This window comes from Haemaphysalis longicornis, unplaced genomic scaffold (assembly GCF_048455015.1).
Source record: "Haemaphysalis longicornis isolate Haplotype H1 unplaced genomic scaffold, Haemaphysalis longicornis Haplotype H1 scaffold_20, whole genome shotgun sequence".
Classification (NCBI taxonomy): Eukaryota; Metazoa; Arthropoda; class Arachnida; order Ixodida; family Ixodidae; genus Haemaphysalis; species Haemaphysalis longicornis.
In genome coordinates, this window is record NW_027526296.1 from 4,366,643 (window position 1) to 4,380,536 (window position 13,894).

The 13,894-nt window shown below is 45.3% G+C and overlaps 1 protein-coding gene across 2 annotated transcripts in view; it reads left to right on the forward strand.

Annotated features, from left to right (window-relative positions):
* Gle1 (Gle1 RNA export mediator) overlaps positions 1-13,894 on the forward strand; it is a 48,343-nt gene that overhangs the window by 1,403 nt on the left and 33,046 nt on the right. Inside the window, exons 3-7 of one of the 2 annotated variants that reach the window (XM_077701064.1) lie at positions 3,392-3,540; positions 5,776-5,836; positions 5,922-5,989; positions 7,502-7,776; positions 13,311-13,445. In XM_077701064.1, the coding sequence (XP_077557190.1) occupies positions 3,392-3,540; positions 5,776-5,836; positions 5,922-5,989; positions 7,502-7,776; positions 13,311-13,445 (688 nt within the window). The remainder of the gene's footprint in view (positions 1-3,391; positions 3,541-5,775; positions 5,837-5,921; positions 5,990-7,501; positions 7,777-13,310; positions 13,446-13,894) is intronic. The other variant, XM_077701065.1, reaches the window with a different exon arrangement.

Sequence of the window (13,894 nt, forward strand, 5' to 3'; positions counted from 1 at the left end):
GAAAATCTCGACACACATGGGCGCTTTCATTTTTCGAATCCGCATTCTTGGGTTCAGCAGCACTAAAGTCTCGTTGTAAGTCAGTTTCATCTCTATGTGTAGCTCATCTTCGTGCTTACTACGCTATTTTTCACAGTTAACGCTGAACAAATTTCTCCAAAATGTCTATTCTAACCATGTCTGTCCATGTTTTCTGCGCTTCTGTTGTCATGTGTAGCTTACTCCTCACAATTCTGACTTACTTAATTCTTAAAGGAGCCATGAAGAGAAAATACAACTTCCTTTAATTTGAAAGAACTAGGATTCAGTATCTCACTCAGCTCCATTACAGCCACAAAAGATGTTTTTTTTAACGAAAAAAAAAGCAAGAAGTATTTAAAAACTTTCAAATTTTGCGCCGCAGTGCGTTAAGTGCACGTTAGCATTGAAGTGATGCAGTCAAATGGAACTAGAGGCCCCATTACAGACGTCCAGTCATGTGTCGTTGCGACAGGTCAGTTAGGCAGCCGCCAATCGCACAAACAAGGTTTCGTGACGTCATAGAAAAGTTGCGGGAAATTGGCTAGGGGGTCGCGACTGCTTCACAAGTTTTCTTTAATATCTCCGTTATTTGTTCGAAGATTGCGATGATATTGGTATCATTGTAATCAGGACTAAGCAGTCTTTCTAATAAACCCAACTTGTATTGTGTCTTCATGGCTCCTTTAATACTATCTCTGTTTGAAGTTTTTTTTTTTTTTTTTGCCTCATTTTTTGACAAGCCAGTGCTATGCAGTTCTTCTTCTGTCTTTCTTTTTTCTCTCAGCCATGCAGTCTTTTCGCTACATTTTGATAAATTTCACTTCCTTTATTTTTGGTCATGTTCAAGCACTCCCAGCTTCTGGTGTGCATGGGGTTCTGTCAGCTTCTAAAATCACCTTCTATGCTGGTGGTAACTGAAATGAATTGCCGCATCTTTGCTGCTGCCCATTTGTTGCTAGGCGCTTGCGCATGCATGTACTTTCATCCACGGGCACCTTGCCTGCCGACTTAGTTCTGTGGTCAACATTTTTGTTATCATCGATGGGCAGCTTAGACAATAATCTGTGTTGGAGCAGGATAGAGGAAAAGGAATAGGTTTTTCTCTTTTTTTTTTGTGAATGTGCAGAAATATTCTGGTTTGCCAGTTTGTCACTTGGAATTCCAGATGAAAATTTTCGGCATGGAATTAAGCCAAGCATTGATGTGGACCAAGCCGTGTTCTCACACATTCCAACATGTTCTGGAAGGGGCCGGAAAAGAGTTAATAGAAGTTTGTATGGAAGGTACCAAGCTGAAACAGCAAGCTGGCAGTAATGTGCCAGGAGCAACATTACAGCGCGTTTTAAATAATAGGAAGGGTTGCGTCGTATGAAAATAAGAATTAAAACCTCAATGGAAGAATGTCATGAATTTAATTGCTGTTGGGTAAAATTTTCAGCCAAGTGATCAAGGATGACTTAATTTTAGCACTACAAACAACAAACACATGAGAGAGGGCAGGACAAGAGATTGTGTATTTGCCTTTATTAGTGCTAAAGTCGTGCCTTGAAGTGCCCACCAATCTGCCCAGCAACAAGTTTTTTGAACCATCAAGGACAGGTTAGCTTCCTGTTGTTACCATTTCTGAGTGCCCCACGTAAAACCTGTCACAGCTTCCTCGCAAATAGACACGTCTGGTGCTAATCCTGAACCAAGGGTTTCAAGGGTTTAAGTGTGGAATAGTTGTTCAGCACATGTACTCATGTAGTTGTTCAGCACATGTTACCAGCGAAAAAAAGACACCCGTGAAGAAATAAGCACGCAGCCTTGGCAAAACTGGGCGTCACTCACTCACACTCACACAAAAAAATTATTTTTTCTCACGCACTCACTCACCCTCACGCTCACCAGTCGCACTCACTCACCCTCATGCTCACTATGCACCTTTCACCACTCGCGCTCACCCCTCTTCGTCTCCCCTCGCACGCGAGTGTGCGCAGCAGACCCTCCGTGAGTCATGAAACCGAACACTATTAGGGCATAACGGCGTCAGCAGGCCATCCAAATCATTTTTCTAAATCAACACGCCACCAGAGAAATTATTCAAGGGTGCCCTATAGAGGGAGCTCAGTGGTGACCTATTTACGAAGCTAAAACCAATCCCGCCATTAACAACCATCATGGCGAGCGGATCCTGTGACGAATAGAACAGCGAGTACAAGCGCAATAGTGGCGCTTACTGCGGTAAGTCCCGCGTTGGTGCGAGTAGCGCGAGTACACTCGCGAGTGGTGAGCAAGGCTCACTGCATGTAGGGCTCGCACTCACTCACTCAGACTCACACCCACTAGTCCAAAACGATGGCTTGGACGAGTGAGTGGTGAGTGGGGGGTGTGTGAGAGCACTCGTGAGTGAGCCGGCTGACCTTCGGCTAGAATAGTGTGGGCCAATGACACCTGTACATGATTGCACGTGCATGCGAGTAGAGCAAGTGCACACCAACCATGCAGAACCATTATTCTGGGGAAGCTGTGTTGTGCGCCAGTCTGTTTGCTTTCGCGATTCCCTCCATAATACAAAGAAATAAATGTGAAGAAAGAGATGCGAACGTGATGTAGCCGTACAGAAGCTAGCGATCGTCCTGTCTGCTTCTTTCTTCGTCCCGGCCTTGTTTTTGCTGGTAATACAGTTGAACCTCGTTATAACGAACACTGATATAGCGAATTATCAGCTATAGTGGACTAAATACAAACTTTGGTTGGTCACACTTATTTTCAGTGACACTTCTTCTCTTTATAACGAAACCGAAACCACCAGAGTTGCTCACGATATCGGTTATAATGAAGAAATATTTGAGGAAGGCTGATAGGCTACTCGGAAAAGCTCCCGACGTCCAAAACTGCAGTAGTAGAAAAGGCCTCTTCGTGTATGGACAATGTGGAAAACTTCATCCGGCTCAGTGCTGTGAAAAGCCACATGACGAAGATCGCATCCTATTGCAAGTAAATAAGAACACAGGCCTGTTTTGTCGAGCACACTTTGTTCTTCTGTAATTTCACTTTCTCGTGTTCTGGTCCATTTAATTTGCAATGCCACAAGGAGACGGGGAAGGATTACCTCGTTTATAGTGGGGTCGAAGCCTAGAATATAGTGTTTTTGTATCTACAATTTTTTGCGCTAGCCAGATTGCCAATTCGTTGAAGCCAATTTTTATCCATACTGTGACGACGAATTTGGGATACAGCAAACTAATTTGCTGCCACGATACTACAGTGTCCTAAGGAGGTTCAACTGTATTCGAGTCAGCCCCAACTAGCCCAACTTCCAGCCCTAACTGCTGCCACCTCTCGCACGTCCTGAGCAGTGCGACTTTGTCCTCTCGTCACCCCTCAGGCGGCGGTGAAGAAGCGGCTGGCCGTGTACCAGGAGCAGAACCGCCGGTGGGACGAGCAGGCGAGGAAGCACATCATGCTCATCGAGCAGAACCAGACCCTGCAGTACCGGCAGGAGCTGGACCGCCTGAACAGGGACTACCTGCAGGGGTATTGCACGCTGGGCACGCCCCTCTCCCTCTTTTTGGCCTCTCGCTCTTGAGCGTTGTGGATTACCGGATGCTTCTTTGGCTCGGCTGCTAAAGGCAGCCTGAACAAAGGCCAGCCAGCGGGCCGAAAGCCACAAAGTTGTACGTCAGAATGAATGTTGGCTTTTTGTTTCTGTCACGTGCTCTTTCCTTTGTTTTGTATCTGGCTCACTCTTTCTTATGGTCCCCCCCCCCCCTTTTTTTTTAAAGTTTTGTGTAAGGTCATCACTGCTACCTATGAAACATGGCCAAAACCACCTCAGTCTTTCTTGTTAGGCCCTACCATACCCCAGCTGGGGTGTAGTAGGGCCTAGTGCAGTGCACGGGCCCGGGCCGGGTAGCACACATTTTCTCGGGCCAGGGCCAGGCTCGGGCTTGAACCAAAATTTTGCCGGGTCGTGCCGGTCTGATCGGGCCCGGGCAGCTCCTGAGGCCTGGCTATCCTGTGCCACAAATTCTAAATTGTTGGCGAGAGAAAGTTTTCTTGTTGATATAGTATCAGGTAAAGTGAAAACAAAAAAAGGAAGTGCTAATTCACTACAGCACCGTTAAAAGATGTGATAAAAAGATGATTGCACTTGGAAAGCCTTCACAATAACAAAAGAAACGTCTGGGTTCAAAGCTTAGTGGGAGAGAGCAGGCCAGAAAACAAGGGCACTCCAGCCACAGGCTACAACATGATTGTATTTTCTCTCTCCTTTTCAAGCTAAAACAAACAGAACAAACGTGACCTGGATTTCACAGTGTGTGCAGAGTTTGAAGAACCAATTTTCTAAGCAGAGCCCATGATTTTTTTGCTCAAGAATTTTTCTAGAGCCATGACTATAGGCAAGAAAGAACAGAAGCGCAGATAAAATCATGCTGCCAACGTAACTAGAGGAAAAGACAAAAATCATATGGTGACACCGGACGCATCGTCTGATCAAATTTCAGCAAGGAATGGAAGAACGGAAGGTGCAGTATCTGTTGAAGAATTGCAATAATAAAAAAATCCACTTACTCGGAATCATTTAAGGTATCCTCGGGTGTGTCTTGATTTCGAAGACTGGAAAATGAAGTTGCACGATACCACAAATACAAGTTTTAAGTGAGGATAAGTTGTACAAAGTTTCGTCCAAGTTTAAAGGAAATTTAAATCTAAAGTAGTCGTATCCACTTTGTGCTTGCGCTTTTTAGGTTAACAGCAAACTTCTTCAAGTTCATGTTAATATTCTGTCGGTCTAGGGATGTTTTTTAACAACACTCTGGCGGGCTCAGGCCGGGCCACTTTGTGCTTGCGCTTTTTAGGTTAACAGCAAACTTCTTCAAGTTCATGTTAATATTCTGTCGGTCTAGGGATGATATTTAACAACACTCTGGCGGGCTCAGGCCGGGCTCGGGCTCAGGCTCAATTTTTATAAATTTCTCAGGCCCGGGCCGGGCCCGTGCCGTGTCGGCGGCCCGTGCACTGCTCTAGTAGGGCCTAAGGCCTTCCTTGTCACTCAGCATGTACACGCCAATGCTCATTTTGGCTGTTTCGTCTTTTTTCCGTCTGACTTCAAAGAGCGTGTTTTGGTCACGTACAGAAGTGCTGGTCTTTTCCCTTGCCCCGTATACACCATGGGCTATAATTAATGATTGTCTGATAGGTACACTGAAGGGAATGGTTAAACTCCTATTTGTGGCCTCGTTGCATAGTTCAACCCATGTAATCCCTCGTCTCACCATTTAGCAAAAGCTGGGTGCCCTAATTTATTTCTGGAAGAAAACAGAACTGCTGCCACTGCCTTACAAAACTTACTGCATTGGTCTTACGCTTGTTTGTAACGTCCTTTGACTCCATCTAAGCCCTTGAAATTTTGATGGGCACTCATTTTGAGGTAATATTTACTTTTTTTTCTAACACACGAATTACATGACTTAGACGTGGTCATAATTCGCTAAATTTCATCCTACAGACTCTTGAGTGTGTCATTGTAGCCACTGTCAGTGAATCTGCAAGCAGGATGGTGCAATGCAATGGCATTTTCAAGCGAACTTTTCTTCTGAAAACGATGCACAAAAACCAGATGAAAGAACTCAGAACATGGCCTTCGCATGCCAGACTAATTCGATGACAGAATTGGACAGTGTTCATTACACACTTCGGTGTCCCTTAAAGTTCCCGCTGTTGCCGGCTCCCAGCAGATGTGTGACCTTAATTATGTTCTGTCTGCAGGCTCCAAGAACTGGCTGAAAAGAGTCAGAAAGCAAGAGAGCACCACCAGAGTCATGTGCGGGTAAGTTTGCATTCACGCAGTTTAGAAACCTGGTGGCTTCGGTGCTTTCCAGCGCTCATTTGGTCCATGTGCATCCGTGTTCCAGCACCTGAGGAACAAAATGAAGGAGGCTGAGCTGAAGCAGAAGCAGCTGGAAGAAGAGGAGAAGAGGAGGTCAGTCACGTGGGCCTTGAAACATGTTTTAAGGGGTTTCGGGGGCTGAAAAACGGTAAAAAAAATCGTTTTCCGAAAAATGGCATTTTCGGCATCCATGGCCTTTTTTCTATCAGTCTGCAAATTTTCTCAACAAAAGGCACCGTGTTGTATTGCAAATAGCTTTTTAAAGTGCACTCTACAGCTCAGTTCGCATGGAATTCAATGGTACAATGGCGCTTGTCTTGCGAGATGAAGCTAGCATTTTGCTGACAGATATCTTGGCATCCAGAGAAGCTACAACGGTTATGAATTTGCTTCTGATGCCTAAGTGTGTGGAGAATACATTGTTGGAAACAAATTTTCAAGTGGAGGCTTTGGAAAATTGCTATTGTGTTCAATTACACCACCTGTGAGCCATTTCTGGCAGAGTGCGGGAGGAGTTAAGTTCAGTGTGTTGTAAAAGGACCAAAAATAGCTAAATCAAAGAAATTTTTCCAATGTTGTATTCTTTACTTATATGTCTGCCTAGCCACGGGGTAATTGCCATTCTGTATGGAGTGTTTAATTTGTAACTGTGACCCAAAATAACGGTAATTAATCATTAATTGTCTCAAAGAATATTCAACCTGCAAAAAATGTAATTGCAGATTTGAAATCAGCACAAAAAAATTTCATACTGCTTTGCCGTTTCATTACAATTGGTTAGCAAATAAAAAAAGACAAGATGCAACTTTGTTTAGTTTGCAAAAAGTAGCCTTTGGTAGCTTACTCATTTTTAATCCAACCGTGAAAGGTGTTTTTTGACTGTAAAATTTCAGAAATGTGGAAAAATGTTCAAATTTTGTGCTGCAGTCATGCACTGTGGGCCGGAGTGACATATTATAAGCCAGCACTAAAAACATAGTTATCAATGTGTTAATGGCACATTACCATTCAAGTGGTGATGTCAAACAGGACTAGAGGCCCCATTACAATTGCCCAGTCATGTTTTTTGGGGGTGGCTTAGGTCGACAGCTGCCAATCGCACAGAAAAGATTCTGCGACGTAGAGAAATCGCTCGAAAGTGGCTGGGGGGATGGCACTGCGTCATCTGGTTTTATTTATTATTTTTTTTTAAGGGGCAGACGACCATTTTAGGGGCGAAGCCGCTGAGTAGAGGCTTGGGTTGTCGGCGTCTCATGTCGTCGGCGTCTTCTGTCATCGACATCTCATGTCGTCGTAGTATCATGCAGTCATGGTACTAAAACACTGGGACGCTCGTTTTCCAACGCCTTGCGCTAGAACGCTTCCAAGACACGAGACAACACTTTTTTTTTCAAGGCTGTATACCTCTGCCCCCCAAAGCTTTTATCTCCGTGGGCAAAATTGCCAAGGCTCCGAGAATACACTTGTACACTGCATGCTTTGCCCCTCCCCAGGATTCTCGTTGTTGGAGCGGGCATTCTATTGCTTGTACACGTCAAGTGGGTTGAACTTGAGACGTGCCGACCCTTCGTCTCCTTCCTTCCCACCGCAAACCATTGTGCGCAGGGAGGTGGAGTCACAGCAGCGAGCGGTGTCCCTGCGCGCCCAGTGCCAGGAGATGGAGTCCACGCTGGCCTCGGTGCGGAAAGCCCTGGAGGAGTGTCCCTTTGCTGCACTGCTGTCCACGCCGGTCGCAGACCACGTGGGCCTCCTGGACCGCATGTCCCGGCAGGTGGACGCCTTCGGCACGCTCGCCGCTGTCTCGCGCGAGGACCTGGCCCACGTGCTCGACTTCGCCACCCAGCTCAACAACCTGGTCCACTCGGTCGTCGCTGACGTCGGTGAGTACTGTATTTTCGCGTGTATAACACGCCCCTGCATATAATCCGCACCCACACTTTCAGCCCACCAGAAAATAATTAAAAAAAAAAGAATCCTTGCGTATTGCCCGCACGGTTGAGACAGGAAAGGCTGCACCAAAGCTACTGCTCGAGCAATGCATCGCAGGCTATGTAGACAGAAGAACCGTATATTTAGCAAGTAGAATGCACTGAGTGCAAAGCGAAAGTCACAATTCACTCAGTGTCACTGCTCTTGCTAGAGCTATCACTTGAGCCGCAGTCCTTACCGTTGTACACAAGGTCATCTTCGGTGCCATCCATGCCTTTTCTTCCTCGTCCTTGTATGTTTTGCGCAATCGCTGCCATGGAAGGCTTAGTCATTGTTGCTGTGTAGGAGCTTCACGGCACAAAGTTCATTGCCGTGAAGCAGCACTAAAGGAAGAATTCCGCGTATTATCCGCACCCCTAATTTGCCACTGAAGTTTTCGCATTTTTGGTGCGGGTTATACGCGCAAAAATATGGTAGCTTTCTAGGAGGGGGTGGGGGCTGAGGGTACAAGCCCAGTACTTGCTGTTTGCACCCAGTGCCATCTACTGGTTCATTTTGAACGCTCCTTTTGTTTTAAGCAACTGCTAACAGAGCCCTCCCTGTTGAGCCTCGGTAGCCTTGACTCAAATCACAGGTTTTGGCACAAACGACCTGGGTTCGAGCCCCAGAAATGCCAAAATTTTTTTGAGATCCTTTTCTTCTATTTTTTTGTGCTGTAAAATGTTTCTTTGGCTCAAGTATATGCATTGTTTTCCTAAATAAGGGTGGAGTGTGGCATATCAATATGTTTAATGGATGTCCTGCACCCCACCGGAAGTTTCTGGTTTGTATCTATCTTGAAACGGAATATCACTTTCAAGGGGAGGAGGTTCATAGTGCTCACACCACTTATCATCTTCCTGTCCACGCCTATTCAAATCAACAGCACTATACTATCGACGCTTTCAAGGTCAAATTTTAATGTTTCCCCATTTGAATTTGGTGCTCTCCGAGTGCACCCTGAGAGCTGGCGCCATCTACTGAGTAGTAAACACAGTTCTATCCACTTTTCTTTCTTTTTTTTTTTTTTTTTCGCTCTGCGATTTTTAAAAGCTCCGCCGGTGTCGTGACGGGCACTCGGATGATACCGAGACGGTGTTGACATTGCACGCTACGGTTCCGCGGAAGCGCTGCATTTTTAGTGATTTGGACCATTCTACAAGCGACTTTTTGGATGAAATTATCAGCACTGACTATGAGGACAATTTCGTCATCGGATTTGAGCACCGAAAGCGACAGCGCACCAAATCGGCCCAGAACCTGATACCCCTGTTCAACACAGGCCCCAGAAAATGCAAAAGTATTGACACTGTAAATTGCGTTACTAACAAAAGAGAGTGGAGTAGAAATTCTAACCAATGCTTTCTGCGATGCATGTGGGGCCAACCTATGTTTTGAGGAACTGCTTTGCGTAGTGGCGCGAAACCCACTAGTGCTAACATTTTTTCTTTGAAAGTCAAGAAATTTTGTAATTAGGCATTTTATATTTGCAGGCATTTTGCACTTACAATATATGTGCAAAATGTATCTTAAATTTTTTGTGCATTTTTTCTGTGTGCATCAACACCAATATCTTTGCTTATTTTTTGTGTTTGTCCCAAAACGTTTCTGTACAGCTTTTTTTTTCTCTTTCTTTCAAACAAAAATTGCTGTTTTAAACAATCACCACTGCAATGGAAATTAGTCTTCTACAATTTGATACCATAGACTTATATGTTGCATATTTCTTGCGACTGGGAAAAAAATGTTCTGTAGACGACCCAGTATCACTGCTTTTCTCGTGGGCAGGAAAGTGTTGAGGGGGTGTGGCAAGTAAAGCTATTCATGTTATTGCTGGATGAAATTTGATCAAATAGGGAGCATTTGTGCAGTAAACTACCGTTATGACTCAACTGAAATATCTTTTGGCACATTTTTATGCTGTTTGAGTTACAAGGCTAGTTACCCTCAAAGTTGGCCCAAGATTACCGTGTTGCACAACTTTAACGCGCGAGCAATTGTAACGAGCAATTGTAACGTAACAATTGTACCAATTGTCAGTGCTGCCACTCCTGCGCCAAATGCGCCAATTTGCGCCAAATGAGGTATCCTGCGCCATCCTGATAAAAAACCACGATTTTGCAAGCAAGTGCGCCAAAAGTGCGCCAATATTTGTGTCGCGCCAATCGCGTGCAGCCTGTTACAAGCACTACTTCGCAGTGGTCTCTAGACATGTATAACTAAATCGGGTTGATAACTTGAACTCCCTCGCACCCGTGATCGTGTTTTCCGCGGTGAGTTTGGTTGGCGCTGTCACTGTACCGCCGATACAGTGTTTTCGTCTAGCAAGTCATAGCAGTGCTGGCGTACCGCTTGTAAAAACTTTCCTTCTTGTTGTAGTTTCCAATAATTCCTGCTATAAACAATAGGTAGTTTTAGGTGGCGTTTATTGCTGGCCCTCTCTGCTCCGAGAGCCAGCGGGAGCGCCGTTTCGCGGCATGCGTGACGCGCTCGGCTGCAAGCTCTCGCTTCGCTTGTTGGGCTCGAGGAGGGGACCGCCGCAAGTGAAGCGAGCCGTGAAAAACAGCCAGTCTCTCTAAAGCACGAACCTCATGGAGCGTTTTCTGCTTGCGAAAACGCGCCGCGTAAGCACCTGCACGCTGCGCGCGGCAACATGGCGGCGGCTTCGGTCGCGAAGTGGTGTGGGGAGCTCGAGCGACCACTTTTAAGCACTCTCTAAAACACCGCTCAAGGCGCGGACGAAGTTGCTTGTGTGGTAAAGGAGCTTATAATGTGGGCGAAATCGGTACTATAAAACATCATCCGTGTCGCCAGTGAAAACGTCCATGCAATACCTGCCCGGGTGGTAAGCCCAAAAACCGCCGACGGAGCCAGCCGGCCGTGACCGGGCTGTCTCGAGCGCTTCAAAACCGCCGCCATGAGGCACGCGCCTCCCCATTGGCGCAAGTCGCTAGGCTCGTCCCACTGCCGTGCGCGACGCACGTCATTTTCTGAGCGTGGTAGAAACTGCCGCGTGCGGGCGTGAAAAAATCGCACGCGCAACGCCGACGCGCACGAATCGCATGCAAAAGTGCTCCATGCGCATTTCTCGTGCACATTTCCAGCTAGCTTGCAAATGCGCACGAGGACTGATAGCAAGCGCCTGCATCTAATAAAGTGAAAAAGTAAAACACGAGGGCTTGCCTCAATAATTAATAAACTAGAAAAGAGGCGCTAGAGGCGCATTGTTTTTTTGCTAGGCAGGTTTGTCGAAGCCTTTCAACATTCATTATCGTGTTGCATGTTGTCTTTTATCCACACCAAAAAGGAACTAAATACCTTGCAAATTATGTTTTGTTGCATTTTCGCTATTGCGTGGATACTTAGGGGATTTAATTGCATCAAACTTCTGGTGACTTCTAGCGACTGTTTCGAAATAAGTGGGAAAAAAAAATCCCATTGCCCCAGAAATGACTGGTTGGGCTATAAAGAGCCAAATATGGCTACTTTTTCTTGTGATTGTAGAACTTTTCTTTATTGGCTGTTTCGCTATTCTTGGGCTATTGGAGAGCTGACTGTGAAAGCTATTTTTAATGCATGTTCGAGCCTGCCAACTATGAAGCGTTTTCAGTGACTCCTTGAAAAAGACTTCCCCTAGTAGGGACAAGAAGACCATTATTCTTGAGCTGTGCCGTCCATTTGTGATCGCGTGTTTGAAAAGCACCTTGAAGCGCATTCCATGACAACCTCCACATCAATTACTGGACGATGCTGGTCATTTTTTAGTGTTGAGATATGCTTTGGACGCATCTAGCAGTTGATGTTTAGTTGATCCAAGGTGCTCCAAAACTGGCATTTAGGTGCTCCAAATTGCTCCAAAATTAATAATTTGCTGATACAAAAATTGCTCCAAATCACCGTTCATCAGTGACACCACTGAATTGTAACGCGCGAGCAAGTTTACTTATGAAAATGCGAAAAAATAATTTGGCGCCAATTCTACGTGAAAGACATGGCCCCAGTACTTGGCAGAGGACATTTTATTTGCTGTACGTAACTATGGTAGGAAACATTAATTGTGCTTCATAAATTTGCCTATCCAGAACCTGCTGGCATTAAAACTAAAGCGGGGAGCATGGATAGCCGGTTTTGGTTTTTAGCCCGAACGCGCACGCAAATTTTAAGGTTACTTTTGGCGAAAAAAAAAGTTGGTGTTAGAATCGTGCAAATACGGTAGTTGACTAATTACACAAAAAACCTGCAGTGTTTTTATGTCACTGGGTTGAGGAAGGTCTATTCTGTGCGAGAGAGCTGACGCAGCTTCCTTTCTTTTTTTCTGTAGGCTTTAAAAAAAAGACAGAAAAGATTCACCTTCATGTTGATGTGAAAACTATTTGTGGGGTCAAAAGGAAAGTGAAACCTTCCTTTTTCTTTTTCGGGGGTATTGAGTTGATGGCTGGGAGCTAGTGAGTGGACTGTATGGTGTTCTCATCAGTAGAGCAGTGCGACTAGTTAGATCTGACCCACTGTGGTGGCTCAGTGGCTAAGGCGTTGTGCTGCTGAGCCCAAGAAAACATGCTCCATCCAGGCGGCAGTGGCTGCATTTATGATGGAGGTGAAAAAAAGAAAAAAAAATGCTTGTGCGTCGCGATTTTGGCACACATTAAAAGATCCGGAGGAGGTCGAAATTAAGGGAGCAGGTGGTCTTTGGGGCTGAAAAACGGTCAAAAAATGGTTTTCTGAAAGATGGCATTTTTGGCATCCACGGACATTTTTCCATCAGTCTGCAAATTTTCTCATCAAAAGGGTCCGTGTCTTATTGTAAATAGCATTTTAAAGTGCACTTTACAGCTCAGTTCGCGTGAAATTTGATGGTGAAACGGCACTTCTTTTGCAACGTGAATCTAGCATTTTGCCTTCGGATATCTTGGCACCCAGAGCAGATGCAACTAATTTTTTTTCCTATGGTAAATACAATATTGGAAACAAATTTTTCAAATGGAGGCTTTGGAAAATTATTATGGTGTTCAATTGACACCACCTGTGAGCCATTTCTGGCAGAGTGCAGGAGGAGTGAAGTTCAGTGTGTTGTAGAACGACCAAAAATAGATAAATCAAAACACTTCTTCCGACTTTGTATTCTTTAGTCGTTTGTCTGCCTAGCCATGTGGTAATTGCCATTCTGCATGGACTGCGTACTTTGTAATTGTGAGCCACAATAATGGCAATTAATCATTAATTACCCCCCAAAATAACCAACTTGCAAAAAATGAAATTGCAGATTTGAAATCAGCACAAAAAACTCTGTCACTTTGTGCAGTTTCATTAGAGTGGGTTAGTAAGTAAAAAAAATAGCTCGAAGACCAATCTACCCCCTTAATCCCGAGCCCTCCGCTACAGCTTGCGGCGTGTTAAATCCCACGATGGAACGAACTAGATGGATCACCACTGCTCGCCTTGCACGCAGAGCAAGCCACTGTGAAAGGGATGGCTGCCCAGAAACTAGAGCAGGAGGAGCAGGAGCGGGCAGCCCTGGCAGAGAAGAATCTCATGGAAGGTGAGCAGGTTGGTGACACAGGTGCACAGCTGGTGTCCTCGCCAGGTAAGTGTGCAGAGTTACAGAACTACTCTGTGTGCTGCACCCGTTGTACTTTGTGCGTGCGTGCCGCTTCGCGACTCATTGCCCCCGTGCTTGGGCTTCCCTTCGCTGCGCTCTGTTTCACCAACTGGCATGAGGCGCTGTGGAGCGTGGAACGTATACAAAGTAGGGGCGCAAAACTATCGACAGTACGACTACTGCCAGCACCACCATCAGCCAAATTGAAGTGAAAGTATCCGTGGTGATAAAATTTCCCATTATACTATAGCAAATGTTCGCTGCACAAACACAGGCAGTAGAAATGCTACACAGCACAATGCACGTTGTGTCGTGTACTGTCCCTTTTCGCACAGTGGATGTTTATGATTACCAACTATTGATTACCAACAATTGTTGACTATTGGTAGATAATCAGTAGTATACTGTTGTAATACTGTCCATATAATATTCAA